This window comes from Oncorhynchus masou, chromosome 31, assembly GCF_036934945.1.
Source record: "Oncorhynchus masou masou isolate Uvic2021 chromosome 31, UVic_Omas_1.1, whole genome shotgun sequence".
NCBI classification, from domain to species: domain Eukaryota; kingdom Metazoa; phylum Chordata; class Actinopteri; order Salmoniformes; family Salmonidae; genus Oncorhynchus; species Oncorhynchus masou.
Window position 1 is genome coordinate 71,196,510 of NC_088242.1, and position 24,557 is coordinate 71,221,066.

Sequence of the window (24,557 nt, forward strand, 5' to 3'; positions counted from 1 at the left end):
TGCCTGGTTAAATAAAGGTAAAATAAAAAAGATGGAGATATAGACTATCCTGCTAACATACAGTCAGTGCTCTGCTTGTCTGGCCCTTTCCTGCCTGACTGCTGGTGAGTTATTCGCTTAAAGGGATACTTCAGGATTTTGACAATGGGGCATTTTATCTACTTCTCCAGAGTCAGATGAACCATTTGTATGTCTCTGTGTCTAGTATGAAGGAAGTTAGAGGTAGTTTCGCGAGCCAATGCTAATTTGCGTTAGCGCAATGACTGGAAGGCTATGGGTATCTGCTAGCATTCTAGTAGAAAGAGCTATTAGAAATATCACCCTACATTAATCTAAGCCAGGGGCATCAAACAAATTTTGCCCCAGGGGCTGCATTCGGTCTTCAACAAGGTCCTGGGAGCCCTGACAATTGCACTGACAATTGATTATACTTCATCACTGGCAAAATTGGCAAAAAAATACTCTACCTATCGGTATTTTGGTATATTTGGTATTTTCAATGCTCCTTGACTTTCATTTCTGTGATTTTTTTGTGTGCTGGACACAGACAAGAAACTCTATGACCATCACCGTCTCCCCATTATAATTTCTACTCAGTTTCAATTTAGTTTAGTATTTTTTTTAAAAGTTTATCGAGTTTGTTTTCCAGCCACCAAAATATATATTTCTAAAAAATAAAATACATGTTTTTTTAAAAACTCAAGACCAACTAGGGACCGGATTAGACCGCCTCACGGGCTGGATTCAGCCCGCAGGTTGTATGTTTGACACCCCTGATCTAAGCCATTGTATTTTGGACAGTTAGCATGTGGACAGTTTATTAGTTGCTCAAACACACAAGGTGTTATTCAATACTATAGCATATTAATAGGTCAGTGACTACCCACTGGGAAAAACACTGGTTGAATCAAAGTTGTTTCCAAACCATTTCAACAACAAAAATTATATGTGATGACATTGACAAACTGATTGGATTTGCAAAGTCATCAACGTAAGGGATTTTTTTTATTTTAACCTTAATCCAATGACAGTGACATTTTTTTTTTTGATTTCACTTTGAATTCACCTTAGTTGACATGTAAAAACTAGAGTGCTTTATTTTGCAGCTGTCCTGGCTACAGTAGGATTGTTCAACGACACAAACTCTATTGCCTGTTGACTTGAGAGGAAAGTAAAACAGGTAAGTGCACATCTCTTTCCATCTTGACAACAAATAAGTTAATAATCTCCATCATTAGATAAAGCCATGGTCTCAGGTCAGTGAGGTCACTCAACAACACATACAGTATAGCCAAGACTGAGCTAACAGTATCAGCACTGTTAGGCTTAGAGGAAATAGTCAAACTAAGACATATGCAAGGTAGGGCTATGCTATGGGCCTTCCAGCCTTACAACTTGTGCCAAGAGGAGCTCATTATTTGGCCAGATAGGATCCAGGGACCAGTCCTGACAGGCCGTTCCTCTCCACAGTCCACCAGCCATCCACACCCTGCTCAATGACCACCACCATCTCCCCTCCAGACATGGACAGCTCACCCGCACTCTAGAGACGGCAAGGACAGGTTAGGTTTAGTTGTGGTTCAAATGTCACAGAAATGTAAATGTAGGCTTAGATGTAGGCTGAGATGTTGAATGCGGGCATTTAAGGTGTCAGAGCATTCTGACCTGAGCCTCATAGTCATATAGCGCCTGGTACTTCTCTCTGCTCTCTGAGATGGTTGGCTCAACTGGCTGAAATCCAGGAATGGAGGCGTACACTCCATCTGATGTGTCGGCTAAGGATTACACATGAAGTAGTTGAGGCATGCAGTTATTGGGTCAAATCACTGGCAGTTTGAAACCTCAGTACCACAGCTATTGACTGAACTCAAAGAGTAAGCCCATGTAATGTAGTGTGATGTGATATAGTGTCAGACCCTGCTTAATATTGTGGCAACAGCTACTTTTGCGTCAAGGGACATTTGACCTGAAATCAGGTGGATGTTTGTGCCCCCTGGTGATCATGTAAATAGATGGAAAGCCTGCATGATCAAGTTATGGGCTATTAATGTATGTTTTCACATTATAATTGGAACAAGATCAACACAATGCATTGTTATGGGGAGGCATAAAAAGAGAACATACATCGTTATCCTCTCCATCTCAAATGTATTTTTTACCCGACAAGTAACAATATAATGACTGTGAAAAAACATTATCTCTCCCCGTCCACAAATGGTTTCTATTGGTACCACACTTATTTACAGTAATTGTAGCAGCATACAAACCAGTAGGTGGGGCTAATGGCTGTGAACCGTCATTGACGTTAATTTTGGAGCCAGCCGAGGAGTTGCCTTGCAAAAGGTTTGAAAACCTAAAAGTAATTAAACAGAGTTTACTTTGCTTCACATTGTAAACATGCTGTTTTGATGGTTACATGAGTTCAAATGTGCAAAAACAAATCTTAGTATCTCTAACCTCTTCATAACTCCTCCTACAAAGCGGGCACTGCCATTGGTGTCTGTCGAGGGCTCCCTCTCATAGTAGTTCTCAAACACAATGGGAGCTGGGGAGAAACCACAGGCATTCAGCAAAGCAAACTCACCCAAGGCCTAAGTAAAGAGTATCACAGAAACATGGCTGCACTGCAAAGTGCAAACGAAGGGTGAATATATTATTTCTCAATGAGGCCACAATATTTTACTATGATGACATTTAAAGAGTTAATATTGAAATGTTCAGACCTGGAACATATTCATGTGCAAAAACCAGGGAACAGGACAGGTGGTGTATTCTACCTACCTGGTGGACTTGAGCCAGTGCTTTTCATCTCAACAAAGCAGTTGTTGTCTACCGTGATGTCACACAGTTCTAGAGTTTTCCTCACATCCTCATAACACTGAAAGTACATTTTGGGCACGGCTCAAACACATTCAGTATACTCTTTATCATCATTGCTGAGTAGTCTTACAGCTACTATATGATACAGTTGAGACAAATTCTATATTTTTCTTACACACTGGAGGTATACATGGTACCATGCTTTAAAATGCTGACTAATGCTACTACTGATATTGTGGATTACAGTATGGCTTGGTAAGACAAAACAAACTTGACCAACCTCATCATCTTTGACACATTGCATTGAGAATTGGTTACAGTGGACCCAGATGGCATTCCTTAGGATGTTGATACGATCTCCCTCCTGCTGTTGAAAGACCTGCAAAACAATCCTCCATTGTACAAAATATCTATATAGAATGCTATATCCCATATCTATATCCCATGTTGACAACAATATGTGGACCATCAGCTGGTTTGACATAAAATATTTATGTAATTTAAGAAAAGTTTATCTGATCATACTGTACAATCCAACTTGCATTTATTGTAATGACATTAGAATATGCCTCAATGTACCTCACATGTGCTCTCATGTGTGGTTTCCCATTCCTGGCGAATCTTGTCTAGCTGTTCAATGTTTGACATGTATTGTTTTTCTGAGGACAAAGAAGCAAAGGTGGTATTCATATAATACGCAGTTATTGACTGAATCATTTTTGAAGATTCATTGGATCCTCTGTCACAGTGGAGGGACAATATACACTAAGTGTAAAAAACCCCCATTAAGAACACCTACTCTTTCCATAACAGACGGACCAGGTAAATCCAGGTGAAAGCTATGATCCCTTATTGATGTCACTTGTTAAATCCACTTCAATCAGTGTAGATGAAGGGGAGGAGACAGGTTAAAGGATTTTTAAGCCTTGAGACAATTAAGACATGGATTGTGTATGTGTGTCATTCAGAGGGTGAATGGGCAAGACTAAATATTTAACTGCCTTGGAACGGCATATGGTAGTAGGTGTCAGTCGCACCAGTTTGTGTCAAGAACTGCAACTCTGCTGGGTTTTCACGCTCAACAGTTTCCAGCCAACTTGGACATCCAGCCAACTTGACACAACTGTGGGATGCATTAGAGTCAACATGGGCCAACATCCCTGTGGAACGCTTTCGACACCTTATAGAGTCCATGCCCCGATGAATTGAGGCTGTTCTGACAGCCAAAAAACCCCACCTTCCTAATAACTCAATATTTGTAAGGTGTTCTTAATGTTTCGTACACTCAGTGAATATGGCCTTTAAAAATATAATCTGCAAATTGGAAGCAAATTTTAAGATGTACTTAATGAAAGAGGAACTGAAACTGAAAACATTTACAACAGTTAATTTCTGGTAAACCTCAGCATCACGGTGATAAAAGGCAAAACCAAATTGTCAAATCATGCTATGGCTTTTCAGCAATCTTGATTTCAAGTCATGGACTGCCTTTATTTGGAGTACAACAACAGGGAATGATAGGAGCTCAATAGCCTAATATCTCTTACCTGCCTCTCTTGCTGCCTCTCTGCACTGCTTAGACTTGTTGTGCATCTGCAAATGAACAGGGAAGTTACTGTCACTGACAGGAAACTAATAAATAAATGTCAGTGCTAAAGAGTACGGAAAAGATCTCCCAATTACATCATGAGAAATAATTAAGTGATTTTTTCAAGATAAACCGCCTCTACCATCTGTTCCACTGGTTAATGTACGATCACTGGAGAACAAATTGGACAAGGTCCGTTCCAGACTATTCTATCAACGGGACCTAAAGAACAGTAATATCCTATGCTTCACGGAGTCATGGCTCAAGAGTCATAAACTCAAGGGCGGGGGTGTGTCTCTTTGTTCACAACAGTTTGTGCGCAATCTCTAATATTAAGAAAGTCTCGAGGTTCTGCTCGCCTGATAAGCTGTAGACCACACTATTTACCAAGAGAGACTTAATCTATATTTTTTTGTAGCTGTCTATTTACCACAACAAACCGATGCTGGCACTAAGACATAACGAGCTGTACAGGGCCATAAGCCAACAAGAAAATGCTCATCCAGAGGCAGCGCTCCTCGTGGCTGGTGATTTTAATGCAGGAAAACTGAAATCCGTTTTACCTCATTTCAACCAGCTTGTCACCTGTGCAACTAGAGGGAAAAAAACAAACAAACTCTAGGTCACCTTTACTCCACACACAGAGGTGCATACAAAGCTCTCCTTCACCCTTCATTTGGCAATTCTGACCATAACTCTATCCTCCTGATTCCTGCTTACAAGCAAAAACTCAAACAGGAAGTAGCAGTGACACACTCAATTAGGAAGTGGTCCGATGAAGCGGTTGCTAAGCTACAGGACTGTTTATATTCCGGGATTCATCCGATGGCATTGAGGAGTTTACCACATCAGTGACAGGCTTCATTAATAAGTGCATCAACAACGTTACCCCCACAGTGACCATACGTACATATCCCAACCAGAAGCCATGGATTACAGGCAGCATCCACACTGGGCTAAAGGATAGAACTGCCGCTTTCGAGGAGCGGGACACTAACCTGGATGCTTATAAGAAGTCCCGCTACGTCCCCCGATGAACCATCAAACAGGCAAAGCATCAATACAGGACTAAGATTGAATCCTAGTACACCGGCTCATGCACTCGTTGGATGTGGCAGGGCTGGCAAACTATCATGGATTACAAAGGGAAACCCAGCTAACGGCTGCCCTGTGACACGAGCCTACCAGACGAGTTAAATGCCTTTTATGCTCACTTCAAGGCGAGCAACACTGAACCATGTGTGAGCCAGACGGATTACAAGGACGCATACTCAGAGCATGCACAGACCAGCTGGCAAGTGTCTTCACTGACATTTTTAACCTCTCCCTGACCCAGTCTGTAATACCTACAGTACATGTTTCAAGCAGACCACCATAGTCCCTGTGGCCAAGAACGCCAAGGTAAATGACTATCACCCCATAGCACTCACACCTGTAGCCATGAAATGCTTTGAAAGGCTGGTCATGGCTCACATCAACACCATCATCCCAGACCCCCTGGACCCACTCCAATTCGCATACCGCCCCAACAAATCCAGAGAGAACGCAATCTTGATTGCACTCCACACCTCCCTTTCCAACTTCTACAAAAGGAACACCTACGTGAGAATGCTGTTCATTGACTACAGCTCAACACCATAGATCCCTCGAAGCTCATCACTAAGCTAAGGTCCCTGGGACTGAAAACCTCCCTCTGCAACTGGATCTCAGGTGGTCAGGGTAGGCAATAACACATACACCACGCTGACCCTCAACACGGGAGCCCCTCAGGGGTGCGTGCTTAGTCCCCTCCTGTACTCACAGTTCACCCACGACTGCGTGGCCACACACTACGACAACACCATCATTAAGTTTGCTGACAACACGACGGTGGTAGGCCTGATCACCGACGACGGTGGTGGGTGCAACTCAACATTAGGAAGGTCTTCCTAATGTTTGGTATACTCAGTGCATGTAAAGTACCTACCTCAATTACCTTGTACCCCTGCACATCAAATCAGCACTGGTACTCCCTCTTTAGCCATGTTATTTTCTACTCCCTATATATATATTCATGTTAATTGTCTTAACTCTGCATTGTTGGAAAAGGACCCGTAAGTAAGCATTTCATGGTTAGTCTACAAATGTTGTATATGAAGCATGTGACAAATAACATTTGATTTGAAATGGTAGAACAGTAATCAGAAATAACAATTTATATTTCATCACTCAGTTGAAGGGGATTGTCAGGAATCCCCATGAACATGGGTTTTGCTTTATGCCCCACACAGCAACAGTTCAGAATATGTGTTTACATTCACTCTATGATGAAAGTCAAACCATTCACTGCAATTCACATCCTCTGTTATTATTCCTACAATTCAAAACATATAGCCTACAGACTGACCTACAACTACTGTATGTTACATTTTACACAAATACTCAGGGAGCACTGTGTTACGATTTCATACAATTTAATGGTATATTTCTAAGCCTGGTTTCCATTGTCAGTTAAGTAGATGTGTTGTCCAGTGTGCATGGATAGTTTAGTGATTTACCCTTTCAGCCTGCTTGGGTGTGGTGGTGGCTGCACTGCTCATCCTCTCAGCAGCTTGCTCTGCCTCATCTGCCTCTCTGCACCTTTGGTCATAGGACCTTTTAGACTGGGAAAGGACACACAGAAAGGGAACTTGTTATCAGGTTTACAATACTACACAATGTACTTACCTCTAGGGCTGTTGCGGTGAACGTAATACCGCCACACCTGCGGTCACGAGTCATGAAGTCAGTCAAATTCCATGTGACCGTTTGGTCATGGTAATTAGGTTTCTCCAAGCTCTGATGCTGCTAATGGTCATTAGTAGCCTACCAAACCAACTGCCTGGTAATCAGCACTCTATTGTCCCTCTAATCACTGCATCAATGCAAATGTGATCGAAAATGTTTTTTTAAATATACATTCGCAAAACAAATGTAAAACCTGTTTTCGCTTTGTTTTTATGGGGTATTGTGTGTAGATTGCTTTTTGTTTTATTTTTTAAATCCATTTTAAGTTAAGGCTGTAACTTAACAAAATGTGGAAAAAGTCAAAGGGTCTGAATACTTTCTGAAGGCACTGTAAACAGGGCATGAGTTTCAAGTTTTTGGAAGATAATTTTCACCATAAAAATGCACCTTTATAATAAAAGCATTACATGCATAATCGCATTTGCGGTCACGTTTGATAATGTTTTTTTTTTTCCCAGCAAATGGAACATTCATGCTTATAACCTACAAGGTGCTTATAATGTGAAGAAAAAGCCTAATAGTTTATCAACATTTTAAGCTAAATGTTCAGATCTGTTGGGTCAACCACATTGCATTTTTTTTTATGCTAGTGGTTGTACTAATTTGGGATCTATCGCATCCCACAATTGTCCCAGGCTATGTTCGGAATATTTATTTCTCGCACAAAATAGGTCAACTTCCCGGAAGTGTCCGTCTTCACTTGTATCTGGGGGATAGACCCGATCACATGATGGAGAGCCATGTGAGTGAGAGGTGCTTCGGGGAGAAGGGCACAACGCAGCACTCGGGGCCCAAGGGCACAACGGCCACAAAAGGCATACATTTTTTTAGGGTGCATTATGGCCACAAGGGGATGCAGCTGTGTAATTCAAGGCATTATCAAGTGGTTGTCAAAGTGTGAATGAGAGACTGATGAATTGTGTATAGTCTGTGCAAAAAACTAAGCAGAGCTCATGCCTTTCAAGCAACTTTTTTCAAATCATTATTTGAGTCGCATCATGCAGCCTTAAAATGTATTAAAAATCATATTGCCCAACATTTGTAGAACAACTAAAGTTACATTAATAACTCTAAATTAAGCATATAGGAGTAACCGTTTCCTTGTTAACCACTCAACAAAGAATAGCAGCATGTGTGAACTCAAATCATTTGGAGAAAATATACTTTCAATTTTTTTCAGCTTTGTTAAATTGTTTTCTTCATACTATAAAATAATGCAAGCCACATAATTCTAAGCAAATCTTGTCTGCTAAATGAACTAGTGTAGCCCACAGCCATTTGGCATAGCCAGATCAGGACCTAACATAAGGACAAGTATGCTATTCTGTTCTCCTGGAATAGACTACATTTTCTTAATATCATACTTCTTTAGACCTGTCTAAAATAATGGATTTATTGTGAAGATGTAGGCTATATTACATGGATTTATTAGGTTTTTTTTTAAATGTAGATGTTCCAAAATAAGGGTTAAATAAAATAAAACGGTAATTTACCATGAGACTGACAGTTATTTGGTTGATAGTCACCGGCTGACAAAATTGTGTGACCGCCACAGTCCTACTTAACTCCAATTATTAGATCAAGACAGCTATTATAAAATGACACTTTTCATGAAGCTGCTGCCAAATAAGGAACAGAAAGTGCAATCGAGATGTGCAAGCAGGGAGACTAAAATAAAACAAATAGAGCAGGATTTCCTGAGCTGAGAGTTCTGTTTTAGAGGCGTTCCCTCGGCTTGCCACTGAATGGCCCTCTTTGTTTCCTTTCTTATCTGTATGCTCTTACTGGTCCAACCTATTATTGGAGAACATTACAAATTCCCTTACTGGTATATAATTTCACCTTTTCCTGAACCATACTAACTAAAGGACCTTTGAAAGTAAAGCTAAAATATCCCTGACACATTGAGTTAAGCCCTACCTACCACAGACAAACTTTACGGAATAGGGTTTCACGTCACACAAAGGAGCATACAGATAAAGAAATTAAGAAGGTTTTTGGTAGGAACTGTGCTCACCTCCATTGTTTTCTTGTATAAAGACACCTTTATCTTCTGAACCTTGTCCATGACGCCTTCAAACTGAGACAGAGAAAAACATGCTGTGACTGATGCAAAAATAGCTGATCAATTACAGATCAATAGTGGATTCATCTCATCTAACCACGGATATTTTCTCTGTCCTTAAACAGCAAATGGTTAACATTTGAAATCAAAGTACATGATTTAATAGTACAACATGCTCTATGTAGATATTTACCACCATTCACAAACAATAGATTGTCTTTAGGCCTTGTTTAGGTGAAAGCTAAAAATGTCAAACCAAAACCTTTTTTCTCTGCTCTTTCTGTCGATCCCTGAACTGTTCCATCCTCTTGACCTCTTCCTTTAACATCCCAGAGAGCTGTATGTGCAGGTTCCCAATGTTCTCAATTTCTACAAAACATGAGGTAACACAACATTACAAATCTGGGATAAAGTAGAGCTGCTTAAAGATGTTTCAACTCCATAGCTAGAAGTGGACAATTAAAATTATGTTCTACTTACGGACTTTGAGTTGGTCAATGGATGCTCTCAAAGTGCTGTGAAAAGAATATAACTGTGAGAAAGTGCAAATACATTTATTTTACACAATACATTATCACACACACACACCTCTCTCTCTACCAAAACTTAAGGCATTTCGTTTCCATGAATCTTGAGAGTAGAGCTACTCACCTGATCTCACAGAGACCCCCTGCCTTGCGTGCAATCATCACCAACTCCTTGCCATATCTCTCTTCAGCAGATGCCCTATCCAATGGAAACACAATATTTCTTAACTTATAATTGTGACATAATATAACTTCATTCACAATGTAGGAACTGCTTTGCTGCCACCAACTACCTCATCTTCAAGAGCTCCTCCATGTCTTTGCACATCCGTCGACCCTCACAGAGTCTCTGGATGAGAGCCTCATATCCCACATTACTGATGAAATCCACTCCCTACAACCATACAGAATCATAGTATTATTTTAACTTCAAAGAAAATGCAAATATTTAATACAAAGGTACAAAGAAAGTCCTTTTCAAAAAATAGATGCAAACATTAATCTTTCAGTTACAGCAACTTTTGACACTTTTACAGATTTATGGTGTTTGTCAAAACAAAATGCTTCCATGGATGCCGCGTATATAATAGTATTGAATGCCAGTGCAGGTGAAAGTTACAAGTTAAATGACACATATCACATACTGTAGTAGGCCTTCAGTGGAGATGTTGCTGGCCCACACTGTATCACTCATACCTTATACTACATACCACCCAGTTTCCACAGGAAAAGAGTCATAAATAGTAGTTTGGTCATAAAACCCCCTTAGCAGCCACAAAGGATTCCACTGTTGACCGCCTCATGTATCAACAGCAAACCATTGACTGTCGTCTGTTAGCTGAACTTTGGCTTATGCATGATTGTGTACTATGTGAAGTAAAACATTTATAAATGAATGTACAATACAGAATGCCAAATACAGGTATTAGTATTGCGCAAGTGTTATACAATATCAAACATAATTCAATGCCAAACTATTTCATACAAAGTAATAAGAAACAAAATGCACAATAAGGTCATTTTTATTTGCAAAGGTTGGAAGGGGATTATTGCACTGAGCCTGCTATGCAAATCAACCCAGAAACTATTTGTAGTTTGTAGATTACAGTTGACAATGCATCACAGTCAGAAGATCAAATACAGAAAGATAAGAGCCTGTTTTACAGGAAACTCAGCATAGAGGTACTGACACTCAGAAATGAGCAATCCAGCCAAGAGAATAAGTTAAACAATGTTCTGTGGGCCTAGTTATTTAGATAAATTACTAAATATAACACACTAGCACATGTATTAATGCCACACATTGAAAATAATTACACAAGTACATTTCTTCATCATAGCATATGAAATAAAGTTTTAGTCTAGTATGTTTAGAAAAAGAACGAAGTTGGCTGTGAGACCATAGAACAAACATTTGTAAAGATGACAATCTGAGAGCCAATGAAAAAAACAAAGTTTAATTTAGTAAAGGGCTTCCTCTGACACAGGTGTACTGCCTCAGGTGTTGTTACCACAATACAGTTTGGATCAAGCAGTAAATAATTTAGCTGTCTCTGCTGATAGCCTCTGTGCAGTGCATTTTTTTTTTTTAAATGACCTCAACCTGATCTTATCCATAAAGATCATATAGATTGAGCATCAAAGTGGTTAGTCAAAAGTAAAGATATTAAAGTGAACTCACCCAAAATACATCTTGGAATTGTAAAGTCATCTCAGCAGTAGATCAAATGTGATATCCTCTGTGAGGGCATTCAGTAAAGAAGGCACTTATGGTTCTTTGAGGCCGGATCAAAGCCAGTGAAAATTATAATGCCACACACAGGAAACACCCAGTCAGTAGACATGGCTTGAAGTTAACTCGTTTGACTCAAATGAGGAAGAGCTTCAGTGTGATGTTCGCTAACACAGACAGCCTGCCTCCAAGATAACATTAAAATTTGGTTGTCATTTGATAAGATGGATACCCTAAAAACATTGAAAAACCCATTCAGAAATGTTACATGTAAATCAGTAAGACTTCTTGAACTGAGAAAATATATATACAGTACCAGTCAAATGTTGGGACACACCTACTCATTCATGGATTTTTCTTTATTTTGACTATTTTCTACATTGTAGAATAATAGTGAAGACATCAAAACTATGAAATAACACATATGGAATCATGTAGTAACCAAAAAGTGTTAGAACAAATCAAAATATATTTTAGATTATTCAAAGTAGCCACCCTTTGCCTTGATGACTGCTTTGCACTCTCTTGGCATTCTCTCAACCAGCTTCATCTGGAATGCTTTTCCAACAGTCTTGAAGGAGTTCCCACATATCGGTCCAACTCATCCCAAAACATCTCAATTGGGTTGAGGTCAGGTGATTTTGAAGGCCAGGTCATCTGATGCAGCACTCCATCACTCTCCTTCTTGGTCAAATAGCCTTTACAAAGCCTGGAGGTATGTTGAGCCATTGTCCTGATGAAAAACAAATGATAGTCCCACTAAGCGTCAACCAGATGGGATGGCGTACCACTGCAGAATGCTGTGGTAGCCATGCTGCTTAACTGTGCCTTGAATTCTAAATAAATCCCTGACAGTGTCACCAGCAAAGCACCCCCATACCATCACACTTTCATGCTTCACGGTGGGAACCACATTCGGAGATCCGTTCACCTACTCTGCATCTCACAAAGACACGGCGGTTGGAACCAAAAATCTCAAATTTGCACTCATCAGACCAAAGGACAGATTTCCACCGGTCTAATGTCCATTGCTCGCGTTTCTTGGCCCAAGCAAGTCTCTCCTTCTTATTGGTGTCCTTTAGTAGTGGTTTCTTTGCAGCAATTCAACGATGAAGGACTGATTCACGCAGTCTCCTCTGAACAGTTAATGTTGAGATGGGTCTGTTTTTATTTTATTTATTTAACCTTTATATATCTAGGCAAGTCTGCTAATTGAACTCTGTGAAGCACTTATTTGGGATGCAATTTCTGAGGCTGGTAACTCTAATGAACTTATCCTCTACAGCAGAGGTGACTCTGGGTCTCCCTTTCCTGTGGCGGTCTTCATGAGAGTCAGTTTCATCATAGCGCTTGATGGTTTATGCGACTGCGCTTAAAAAAAAAAAAAACTTTCACAACACAACTGATTGGCTCAAACACATTAACAATGAAAGAAGTTCCACAAATGAACTTTTAACAAGGCATACCTGAAAATTGAAATGCATTCCAGGTCACCTAATGAAGCTGGTTGAGAGAATGCCAAGCGTGTACAAAGCTGCCATCTAGGCAAAGGGTAGCTACTTTGAAGAATCTCAAATATATTTTGATTTGTTTAACACTTATTTGGTTACCTCATGATTCCATGTGTTATTTCATAGTTTATGTCGTCACTGTTATTCTACAACGCAGAAAATAGTAAAAATAAAGAAAAACCATGGAATAAGTAGGCGTGTCCAAACTTAACTGTGATGTACAATAACAGTTAAAAAAAAAAAAAAAGTTATAATTCATCATGTGACACATGCAGTTGCCTTCCATAGTCTGTTACTTCACTATTCATAAAAATGTCTTGATTTTTCAAAACCTCTGCCTCTGACAGTTTCCCATCACCATCTTGGTCCATTTCTTTGATGAGGTGAACAGCCTGTTAAAACATAAGAGCAAAGCAAAAGAATTCAAGCAAACTGAAGAGAACTGATAGATACACCCACATTCAATGGGGATACCATTCATACCAACCAATTTATAAATGTTTCCATACCCTGACTGCACTTCACAGGAACTAATATGTTATAATCAAATTAGAAATGGTACTACTAGAGCACCCTAGTGAGGCATGGCTGTCCATGTAATGCAGAGACACGGTAGTATAGTGGTTACTCACCTCCTCCCGTGCAGAGCCATAGCTGTTAGGGGCCACCCAGCGGAGCTGCTCCTCTCGGTTCAACTTGCCATCCTTGTCTTGATCATAAAGGTCGTCAAAGCGGACAGTTTCCTCAATCTCCCACTTTGATGGGCCATCCTCCTCTGAAGTACACAAACACACATTACTACAGCAGGAAAGCCAACTGAGCCCTTACAAGCCATTATATGTTGAGAAAAACACAGAAAGCATTCTTCTGTGCTTACCATTAGTTCGAACATCTCCAATAAATTCACGTAGACTGATAAACCCATCTTTATCTGTGTCATATTCACTCAACACATCTTCAACGGCAAAATCCTAAAAGAAAAAAATAGCAAAATATTACCACACCAAACATTTGATTCTGCTCATGCGGATACAAATGTAAACAGCTTGTGGAAATGTCTTACAGCCATGTAATCCACTTCTGATGGGTGTGTAAATGCAAGAAACTCAGTTAGGTTAAGGCCTGGTGTGCCACCCATATCAGCAAAATCAAAGCGCTTCTTTTCCTTTAAGTGGAGCTAAAAAGGAAAAGATTGATAAGTACTGTGAGGTGTAGAGCATGTGCAATCCATATGTCGTCAACAATAAAATAAAGGCTGGTACAACTAAGATGATCATACAAATCTGAGTGACTCTTCCTCTGGATCCTCCAGAAAAGCATTCTCATCAATATTAATGACTCGTTCATGGACAACCATGTTGTATTCTTCCCACGACACAACACCATCGTTGTTGGTGTCAAATTCAGGGAAGCGCTCCTCTGCATCATCCAATGCATATTTCTTGTAGACATGTTGAATCCATAGTGTGATCTCTTCTGTAGTGACAAAATATTACACATACAGTATCCATACTGTAAGATTTTTTTATAACACTGTGAGATTAATTTTTCATATGAAAGTCAAAATACATCCCAAAACAAAGCCATTTTTTAAAATGTATTTTTTACCTGAGGTTAAATGTTTGTCAGAATCTTTATCAATCTTCTTCAGGATTTCCATAAATTTGGTCCTTTGCTCTGCTGGACTAAGTTTCTTTATTCCATCTTCTTCCTAAAAACCCAAGTTATAGAAATGGTGAGATAGTGAATATGACTGAAAGGGGATATTATTCAGATGATAGAGAGAAATGACAACCTCCGTTCCCAATAGGAGATCCATGTCGTGCTCGGGGCTGTGCTGATGACCCACATAATGATCTTCATGATTGTGGGAGCTCTCTCCAAAGGCACAGTGCATTACAAGCAATGCAATGGGTATAACTGAGTATTTCATCTATGACGGAGAAAAAACGCGTCATGTTATGATTTTAACATTCTTCGTAAACTTGAAGAATATAGATTAACAATCATAGAATATGTATTTCACATATCAATTGTGTAACCGTCTGGTTCTGGTTCACCTACTATTAGCTGTATGAAACGCGAAGACAATAGCGCTGAGTTACCTGGTGTGGTCGACATTAAAGAGACTGGACAGTTTGGGCTTTAATAATACAGTATTGTTGCTAGCTAGGTAACGACTAACGTTAGCTAACTATAGTTAGCAACCAAAGTGTTGCTGTCAGTCATTGACCCCCCTCAAAAACATATCATGACAAACAATAGACCTAAGTTACTTGGCTGATGTAACGTTCGGTTACTATGCTGAGCATTTTCCTGAAATAAACTGAGTTGTTGACAATGAATGTCTGACAAAATTTGAGGATTCTGAACTGGTCAGACGTTTGGTAAAGTTAGATGAGTGACTTCCAGACTATTTTAGGAGAACATTATGTCGTAAACAAACCTTTGCTTGTGCCAATTCCTCGTTCCAGCTCACAAAATCTGGGTTAAAATTTGAGTAACGTCCAATAATGATGAGGATTCCAGGAGCAAGAGGACACGAGCAGATCGACTTGACATAAAAAACGTTACTTCATATGTGTCCCGCCCATTTATTTGGTTGCCATGGTTGAAAGTTTAAATTCCACCCCTAGCCTCAATTCTTGTTTTGTGATTGGTTTATATTTCTTCTGTTTCCGCCTAACAAATGAATGATTGGATAGTCTGAAACTGTCATACATTTTATCATACAGTTCCGGAAAAATGCTATGTAGATTATAACTGTCAATGGTGTCAGGTCGTTTCCGTCAACACATAAAGCACATCAATTTAGCTAATTTTCTAAGAAGTTTAGCTTTTACCCTGAGAATTGAATTACGTAAATGTCAAAAGACAGTCGCAACGATGGACGACGGCGTGGCCAGCACCGATTCGGTATTAGAATTGGACAAGGCGGGGACGGGAGGGAGAGGTCTGGCAGCAACAGCTCAGGGTCCTCGCATGGAGGAGGAAAAAGCAGGAATACTCCAATAACCGTTGCCTTGAAGGTACTGTAACTAGCTCTATTTTCAAGTTCTACTATAATGTAACTGACCTGCACATTAAGACCGCGGTCAGATAGCTCGCTAGCTAATACGTTTATATTTGATGGATAACTAACTTGGCTAGTTACTGGCTAGCCACCTTTCAATAATTCACTGAGTATGCTAAACATTGGGAACACCTTCCTATTAATACTGAGCTCCCGGTCACGACAGGTGTCGAACCCCAGGCTGTAGTAGCGCCTTCGAAGGCATTTATATTTAGTCTTGCCCATTCATTCTCTGAATGGCACACACATACAATCCATGTGTCATTTGTCTCAATGCTTAAAAATCTTCCTTTAACCTGTCTCCTCCCATTCATCTACACTGATTTGAAGTGGATTTAACAAGTGACATCAATAAGGGATCATCGTTTTCACCTGGATTTACCTGGTCAGTCTATGTCATGGAAAGAGCGGGTGTTCTTATTTTTATTTTTTTTACACTTATTGTATAGGATGCCCTCACACAGGATGTATTGACAGGAAAATATATACTATAGAATTTGTATGTAGTGGTTACAGTGACCTGCTAAAAGACAGGGATGCATTGCTGATGACACCAACAGTTGTTGTTTTTTTAGGCAAAGTGGTGTTTTCAAAAAGAGAACCTGCTGTCACATGAAATCTGCTGCAGACCTCACAACGGTCATTGTGAAACTACTCATTTGGCACAAAGTTGCAGGAAGACCATGTGGTTTTGTGTTTATCTTCCAGCCTTGTATGATTCATCAACTGTCGAGTCCAATAGGATGCTGCTGAGCCTCAGCCTCTCTGGCGAGCGCAAGATTACATTAGCACACTCCTTGAGCCTGCAGTTTCACACATCACTGGCAGCGGAGGACAGGGTCTGAGAGGCAGGCCTACTGTGCGCGCACATTTAAAGTTTTAAAGTCACATGCCCAAGTACAGTGAAATGCCTGTCTTGCAAACTCAACCCAATAATGCAATAATCAATAACAATGCATTACTAGAAAAAAATACAAGAAAAATAAGAAATATTAACTACACAATTAAGGAATCATACTATATACAGGAAATATTTTAGTCAGTTCCAATACCACATGACTGCGCGGTGCTGTGGCAGAGGGAGTGAAAGGGGGCTGCGATGCAGCGCTGTGAGATGACAGAAGAGGAGAGACGCTGTAAACAGATAGCAGAGGAGAGGAGAGCCGGCAGGCAGAAAGGCAGCAGTGGTCTGCAGCAGGGGTGGTTGGCTACTAGCTCAGCACTGATTAGACAGATCAGACGGGGGTGAATGGACCGCCAGCCCGCTAAGCACCCGGCTCGCTCAATCACAATTGGAGTAGTTGACACAGCTGGGCAAGTTGCTATAGCAGTTCAAGCTACATACAGTCTATTTTGGTCCTGCTGTCGAATGACTGTCACCTTGCACAAGTGGCAATGCCATCGAGGGGAAACAGGTTGGCTGAAGTTGGCTACAAAAGTATGTCAGGGGCGGATAAGGACGAGGAACCTGCTTACAGACTCTACTTCTATTCTGTATGTATCTTCTTATCTCTGTCTCTCTTCTCACTCTCCCACTTGCTGCATGCGTCTGTTTGTAGACCTGCTTTTAGAATGAAAACCCTACACCTGCTCCTCAGGACCGGCCCTTTCCTGTGCATATGTAGAGGCTCAGTTTATAAACCAGTTAGCATAACACATGCTCCAAAAAACAACCTACACCGTCTTAGTTAAAGGTTAAATAAATAAAATAGCTAAAAATAACATTCCATAGTGAAGGCCAAGTGGCAGCAGCTGATTAAGTGGATCAGGAGAGCCTTTCTGTAAGCATTGCCAGCCTCAGGTGGTACAGTATATTTACTGCTATGATGGTAACCTAGCTTGTTATTTGTTAATTATCAGTGGGGTTTGGCTACTCTGTTTGATGTGCAGCCTCAGTGATGTTGGCGTTTGATCCTATTGTCCTTATGCTCTTCTATAGTAATAGAATGGAGCTTATGTAAAGGATATTTTTTTGCTCACTTAAAGTAAATATTCCAGAAGGACATGAAATGGTAGCAGACCAGGACACTGCTTGCTGTTTATGCATGTGTAAAAACTTAATGAGTCATATTAGCATGTAGCCTGTTCTGTCAGCATGCTAGGATACTATAGTGTGGGAGTTCCACACAGAAGAGATACAATGGGCTTGATTAAAACATAGAAGTACCTCTGTATTGTCAGACACTTCATTTGGTAGATAAACGGTAATGTTAGTGTTGTTCTAATTAGTTTCTTTGAAAGGTGTCATGGAAGTCATTATTTTGTTGTAGTCTTTGTGAATGGCAGTGACATAAAACAATCTCTCATGACATGACTCGGTTGCTATTGCGGACAGAATGCAGAGAACCTTGAGTCTGGTTCAGGTCCCGATTTTTGATAAGCAAGTCCACATTTAGGTAGTAGTTTTTATAGTCTAATTGGGTTACCAGTAGATTTAACTTTGTTATCCACCGGGTGATTATTTTGCATTTAAACTCGGAATTCTGTCGCTGTAAATCAATTCTATTCTGTATGTGGAAAATATGCAAAATCTTCAAATGCGTGGAATGAAGTGCCCAACAATACAGTATGATAACGTCACAATCATATTCATTTATTTTGTGCTTATAGAAAATATAAACCAAGATGCCAGGCTTTCTCAATAGTTGGAAATGGCAGAGTCTTTAATTGGCATTGCAAAGTGGGCGTAAATCAGACTTTCTCTTGGCATTCATGCATGGGATCCTATCTAGACCATGCTGTGATTTGCCTGCTTGTCTGTCTATGCATACGTGTTTGTGTGTGTTCATGCACATGTGCGTTGGTGTGTGAGGAAGAGGTAAAGAGCGGAGCGAGCAAGAGGTTTTGGCATCCACTCAACTTGCATGACTAACTCAATGTCACATGAGGTGCCCAGGGAGAGGCCAGAGCCCAGGATTCAGAGACATCTTTATTATAGCACAGTACTATGCATTTATTTATGACAAAGCATTTGATTCTCCCATGTTAATTAAACCCATACCTATGTGTCTATGTCCTGTTACCAAGCACCATACCATCACACGCAGGTGTGAAGGGCCATGTTGTCTTGTGCTGTTCAAAACATCACATGCTTTATATGACCTGTGTGGGGCAGGTCTCCTTGGCCATAAAACACTTGTGTACATTCTCTAGTGTAGCCTAACCTACAGTATATGTAGGGAAACTATGCTGCATAGTAATGTACTATTAATCTACTGTTCTGTACAAAGCACCAGTTTTCACCTATAGCATGTTGTCAATGTTATGAACTCATCCATGGAGTCATACAGCTAGGTTATATGCCTTCATGTTTTTTGATATTTGGTACCATTTGATGTGGTCCCCATTTTGTCTGCAGGCATCCTTTCGGCGGTCAAACAGCCATGACAAGGTGAGGAAGATTGTGGCAGAAGAGGGCCGTGCTGCGAGAAATCTCATTGCCTGGAGTGTTCCTCTGGAGAACAAAGAGGAGGAAGGTCAGTAAAAATGCACACACACACGCTCAACTGGGCCTGATAATGCTGTATGTATCAGTCTGATGTAAAAGGAATAACTGTTTTTATGTTTACAGATGCGTGTTTCTTTTAAGTAGATTCCATTATGTTTTTCACCAGATACATTTGTGTTGTCTTGGTGGGTATATAATTGATTTGATGGGCAAACCAATGTTCACCTCCAGTGGCAGGTGCTGATATTGACTTACAGTGCATGAATCAAGCCCTTTGTCTATTAGGAACAAAGGAATCAATTAACTTAGGCACAGCAAAGGGCATTGTGTTGGGGAAAGATCACGTGAGTCCAGACTCTTTGCTCTAATACAATATCTCCCTTAACAAAATGACAGCCTTTGATTCACCTCTGTTATTCTATGCATTGGCCTTCATATATTTCCCTTCCCTGAGACGACTGAATTCAAAACAGTTGTCAAGGTGATGTGTCATTTCACTGGTCCCTCGTCAGATTTAAAAGATCAATATAACTCCGATTTAATGAGCTTCACACCCTCTAGTAGTGGAGGAATGTTTAATGGGTTGACAGAAAGTCAGCTTGCTAGCTTTTAAACATGATTGGTCATGATTAGGAACACACAACAATTAACCCAGTTAGTCCTTTGATTGAACACTGGCGGAATATTTCATAACTGTCTGGATGGGTTCTGCAATTGGTAACTGGACAACAAACCAGAAAGATGTTAATGGTATCACAGATTGAACCTGCTCATGCACACAGCCGTGTGGTCATTGTATCAGGGTTGTTTCCCCACAGAATTTGGGAATGCTACCTACTGACAATGTTGTGCAGAGAACAGCGTGAGAGAGGAGGGAGAGAGTGCGTTCTCTTCTCTCTTGCAAGGCTTTGGGTCAGTCTATATTTTGTGTGTGTGCAGTTCTGTACTTTTATGTTTTGTTACTCCCACATGCCATATTCCATCTTCGGCAAAACAAAGGGTGACCAGATCAATGTAAAAGCTTTTTTGTGGCTTTTTTAGGACTAATAGTTTGTTTTTCTGGAAATGAAATGTTTTTATTTAATTTTTTTATATTTCACAGGGAAGTCCAAGACTCATACAAACGCCAATTTGAGGAATCAGAGAATTAACTCTGGACTGCATAGGAATAAGAAACAGGTGTGCATATTGTCATCTTTTAGCTTCCATAGCTTCCATACTTATTCTAATTTTGCCTCCTTTATGAAATAATAAAACCTAAAGATGGATGAAATATTTTGCTCACTGCTAGTTAAGCACATGTACCACTAGAGAGCATTGTAGACCTAGCAACATTCTATTCTTTGCCTCAACATTATGCTTTGTCTCCTCTTCTGCTGTCTCTACAGAATACAGGCCTGGACAACAAGAGCACAGCCGGGGCCTTGCTTGACAAGGGAGCAGAGAAGAGTCCCACCAAAGCCAGGCAGCCGCGCAAGGTGGACCTGCGAGCACGATACTGGGCCTTCCTCTTCGACAACCTGCGGCGGGCAGTGGATGAGATCTATGTCACCTGTGAATCTGATCAGAGTGTGGTGGAGTGTAAGGTAGGGCTTTGGACCTTAAGTTGTGACCCAAAACCTAAACACCCCTACCTCAACAGGGTCCTCAACAACAAAAATAGGAACAACCGGAGGCATTGCAGAGCACCACACTTCATCAACACTAGAGGGAGATATTGAGTTGTTAACGGGGTTCTCCTTCTGCTCTCTCACATTCCACTTGTTCTCTGGTTAGTGTCAGAGGGCCTTTGAAGGCTTGCTAGTGAGAGAATTATCACAGGGCACTCTCCTGGGTTTGGCTGGAGGGAGTGGATATTAATGACATAGTGTAAACAATGTGGGTGTGTGCTATGTGGTGTAATGGCTGTGCTAGTGGGCTTGGAATGGGGGCCGGCCGGCCTACTAAGTGGAACGATGCTTGAGTCCCTGTTTAGGCCAACTATGAATGTGAATTTCTATGTATTCCGCTACTGATGGCACACTAAGTATATTGTGATTTTGATAATACACAGTAATGCTTTTGTTTACTAGGCAGAGCCTGTGGTATAATCCTACTTCAGGGCTGGCCTGCCATGTTGTTCTTGGTATACACTCCTCTGCTGTATTGATCAGTCTGCCATGCAGCATTATGCTGAGCATGGTTGTGGTGACCGCGTGTGGTCAGTGCTGGAACACACTGCCCCTGCCTGTGGTCTCCATGCTGACAGTGAGGCTGTGTGAGATGTAGTCTGGCTGTTGTGTGTTCCCACCCCAGTGAAGTCTAATGAGCTGGGCTCATATACCCCCTGTCCCCGTCAGTCCCACCCAGCCAGCCTCAGCCTGGCCCTAATGGACTGACTGACTCTGATAAATGATAGAATTAGCTGGAGGAGAAGCAGAGTGCTCTGATTCCACCCGGCCACAATCCCCTGGAGCAGTGTAAATCTGCACTTTGCTCTTTCACTCAAACATAAACCACCCCTCTGCGCTCTGCCACCCACAGACACGCATCTCTGGCCTGGCATCACTTTGTACTCAAACCTATAGATTAGTTTTGATTCTAAACCGGGGGGAGGGGTTTTCTAATCTAACATATGGATTTGTTTTAAAATGGTCATACAAAGGATTATTTTGCTATTTGATTTGAATTTTAGGACCCCTCAAAACAAATTTATAAAACATTTAAATTAAAGGCGTGACAAAAAAGAGTTTGTTTTAAAGTGAGATATAAGAAACAATTTCTTTAAATGTATTTAACCTCTTATTTTAGGCACTAAACTACTTCCATATAGAGTGCATTCGGGAAGTATTCAGACCCCTTGACTTTTCCCACAAATTAAATATCACATTTACATAAGTATTCAGACCTTTTGCTCAGTACTTTGTTGAAGCACCTTTTGGCAGCGATTAGAGTCTCGACTCTTGGGGTATGATGCTACAAGTTTGGCACGCCTGTATTTGGGGAGTTTTTCAGGTCTCTCCAGAGATGTTTGATCGAGTTCAAGTCCGGGCTCTGCCTGGGCCACTCAAGGACATTCAGAGACTTGTCCCGAAACCACTTCTGTGTTGTCTTGGCTGTGTGCTTAGGGTCGTTGTCCTGTTGGAAGGTGAACCTTCACCCCAGTCTGAGGTCGTTCCTGGAGCAGGTTTTCATCAAGGATCTCTCTGTACTTTGCTCCTTTCATCTTTCCCTTGATCCTGACTAGTCTCCCAGTCCCTGCTGCTGAAACACATCCCCACAGCATGATGCTGCCACCACCATGCTTCACCTTAGGGATGGTGCCAGGTTTTCTCTAGATGTGACACTTGGCATTCAGGCCAAAGAGTTCAATCTTGTTTTCATCAGACCTGAGAATCTTGTTTCTCATGTTTCTCAGAGTCCTATAGGTGCCCTTTGGCAAACTCCGAGTGGGCTGTCTTTCGTCCTGCCCCTGAGCAAGGCAGTTAAACCCACTGTTCACCGGGCGCCGAAGACATGGATGTCGATTAAGGCAGCAGTCCGCACCTCTCTGATTCAGTGGGGTTAGGTTAAATGCAGAAGACAGATTTCAGTTGTACAACTGGTTTCCATCTAGCCACTCTACCATAAAGGCCAGATTGGTGGAGGGCTGCAGAGATGGTTGTGCTTCTGGAAGGTTCTCCCATTTCCACAGAAGAACTCTGGCGCTCTGTCAGAGTGACCATCAGGTTCTTAGTCACCTCACTGACCAAGGCCCCTCTCCCCCAATTGCTCAGTTTGGCCGGGTGGCCAGTTCAAACTTCTTCAACTTAAGAATAATGGAAGTCACTGTGTTCTTGTGGAGCTTTAATGCTGCAGAAATGTGTTGGTAGACTACCCCAGATCTGTGACTCGACACAATGATGTCTCGGAGCTCTACGGACAATTCCTGCAACCTCATTGCTTGGATTTTGCTCTGACATGCACTGTCAACTGCGTCCTTATATAGACAGGTGTGTGCCTTTCCAAATCATGTCCAATCAATTGAATTTACCGCAGGTGGACTCCAAGTTGTAGAAACATCTCAAGAAGGATCAATGGACAATAGGATGCACCTGAGCTCAACTTTGAGTCAGCAGCATTCGCGTGAAACTGAAAGCGCGAACCACTGCTTTTAATCAGAGCAAGGTGACTGGTAACATGACCGAATACAAACAGTGCAGCTATTCCCTCCGTAAGGCTATCAAACAAGCTAAGCGTCAGTATAGAGACAAAGTAGAATCTCAATTCAACGGCTCAGACACAAGAGGTATGTGGCAGGGTCTACAGTCAATCACAGACTACAAGATGAATTCCAGCTCAGTCACGGACCAGGATGTCTTGCTCCCAGGCAGACTAAATAACTTTTTTGCCCACTTTGAGGACAATACAGTGCCACTGACACGGCCTGCAACGGAAACATGCGGTCTCTCCTTCACTGCAGCCGAGGTGAGTAAAACATTTAAACGTGTTAACCCTCGCAAGGCTGCAGGCCCAGACGGCATCCCCAGCCGCGGCCTCAGAGCATGCGTAGACCAGCTGGCTGGTGTGTTTACGGACATATTCAATCAATCCCTATACCAGTCTGCTGTTCCCACATGCATCAAGAGGGCCACCATTGTTCCTGTTCCCAAGAAAGCTAAGGTAACTGAGCTAAACGACTACCGCCCCGTAGCACTCACTGCCGTCATCATGAAGTGCTTTGAGAGACTAGTCAAGGACCATATCACCTCCACCCTACCTGACACCCTAGACCCACTCCAATTTGCTTACCGCCCAAATAGGTCCACAGACGACGCAATCTCAACCACACTGCACACTGCCCTAACCCATCTGGACAAGAGGAATACCTATGTGAGAATGCTGTTCATCGACTACAGCTCGGCATTTAACACCATAGTACCCTCCAAGCTCGTCATCAAGCTCGAGACCCTGGGTCTCGACCCCGCCCTGTGCAACTGGGTACTGGACTTCCTGACGGGCCGCCCCCAGGTGGTGAGGGTAGGCAACAACATCTCCACCCCGCTGAT

General features: G+C 41.4%; 3 protein-coding genes across 4 annotated transcripts in view; 1 reads left to right on the top strand and 2 right to left on the bottom strand.

Annotated features, from left to right (window-relative positions):
* Positions 1-986: 986 nt before the first annotated feature.
* LOC135524381 (proline-serine-threonine phosphatase-interacting protein 1-like) lies at positions 987-11,863 on the bottom strand. Its single transcript, XM_064951855.1, has 15 exons — positions 11,448-11,863; positions 10,060-10,160; positions 9,891-9,965; positions 9,720-9,754; positions 9,502-9,608; positions 9,192-9,254; positions 6,946-7,050; positions 4,368-4,413; positions 3,400-3,479; positions 3,101-3,199; positions 2,782-2,878; positions 2,458-2,545; positions 2,268-2,353; positions 1,666-1,775; positions 987-1,543 (listed from the first exon to the last, which is right to left on the bottom strand). The coding sequence occupies exons 1-15, from the start codon at positions 11,475-11,477 to the stop codon at positions 1,415-1,417; spliced, it is 1,251 nt and encodes a 416-aa protein (XP_064807927.1). The 5' UTR covers positions 11,478-11,863; the 3' UTR covers positions 987-1,414.
* On the bottom strand, positions 10,771-15,584 carry rcn2 (reticulocalbin 2). The gene is made up of 8 exons (XM_064951856.1): positions 15,456-15,584; positions 14,805-14,942; positions 14,618-14,720; positions 14,289-14,485; positions 14,073-14,186; positions 13,887-13,980; positions 13,642-13,784; positions 10,771-13,401 (listed from the first exon to the last, which is right to left on the bottom strand). The coding sequence occupies exons 2-8, from the start codon at positions 14,940-14,942 to the stop codon at positions 13,258-13,260; spliced, it is 933 nt and encodes a 310-aa protein (XP_064807928.1). The 5' UTR covers positions 15,456-15,584; the 3' UTR covers positions 10,771-13,257.
* A 170-nt stretch (positions 15,585-15,754) lies between these two features.
* LOC135524380 (S phase cyclin A-associated protein in the endoplasmic reticulum-like) overlaps positions 15,755-24,557 on the top strand; it is a 98,580-nt gene continuing 89,777 nt past the window's right edge. For both annotated transcript variants that reach the window (XM_064951853.1, XM_064951854.1), the window contains exons 1-4: positions 15,755-16,038; positions 19,441-19,558; positions 20,633-20,709; positions 20,919-21,116. In XM_064951853.1, coding sequence (XP_064807925.1) covers positions 15,874-16,038; positions 19,441-19,558; positions 20,633-20,709; positions 20,919-21,116 — 558 coding nt within the window. In that variant the 5' untranslated portion in view covers positions 15,755-15,873. The remainder of the gene's footprint in view (positions 16,039-19,440; positions 19,559-20,632; positions 20,710-20,918; positions 21,117-24,557) is intronic.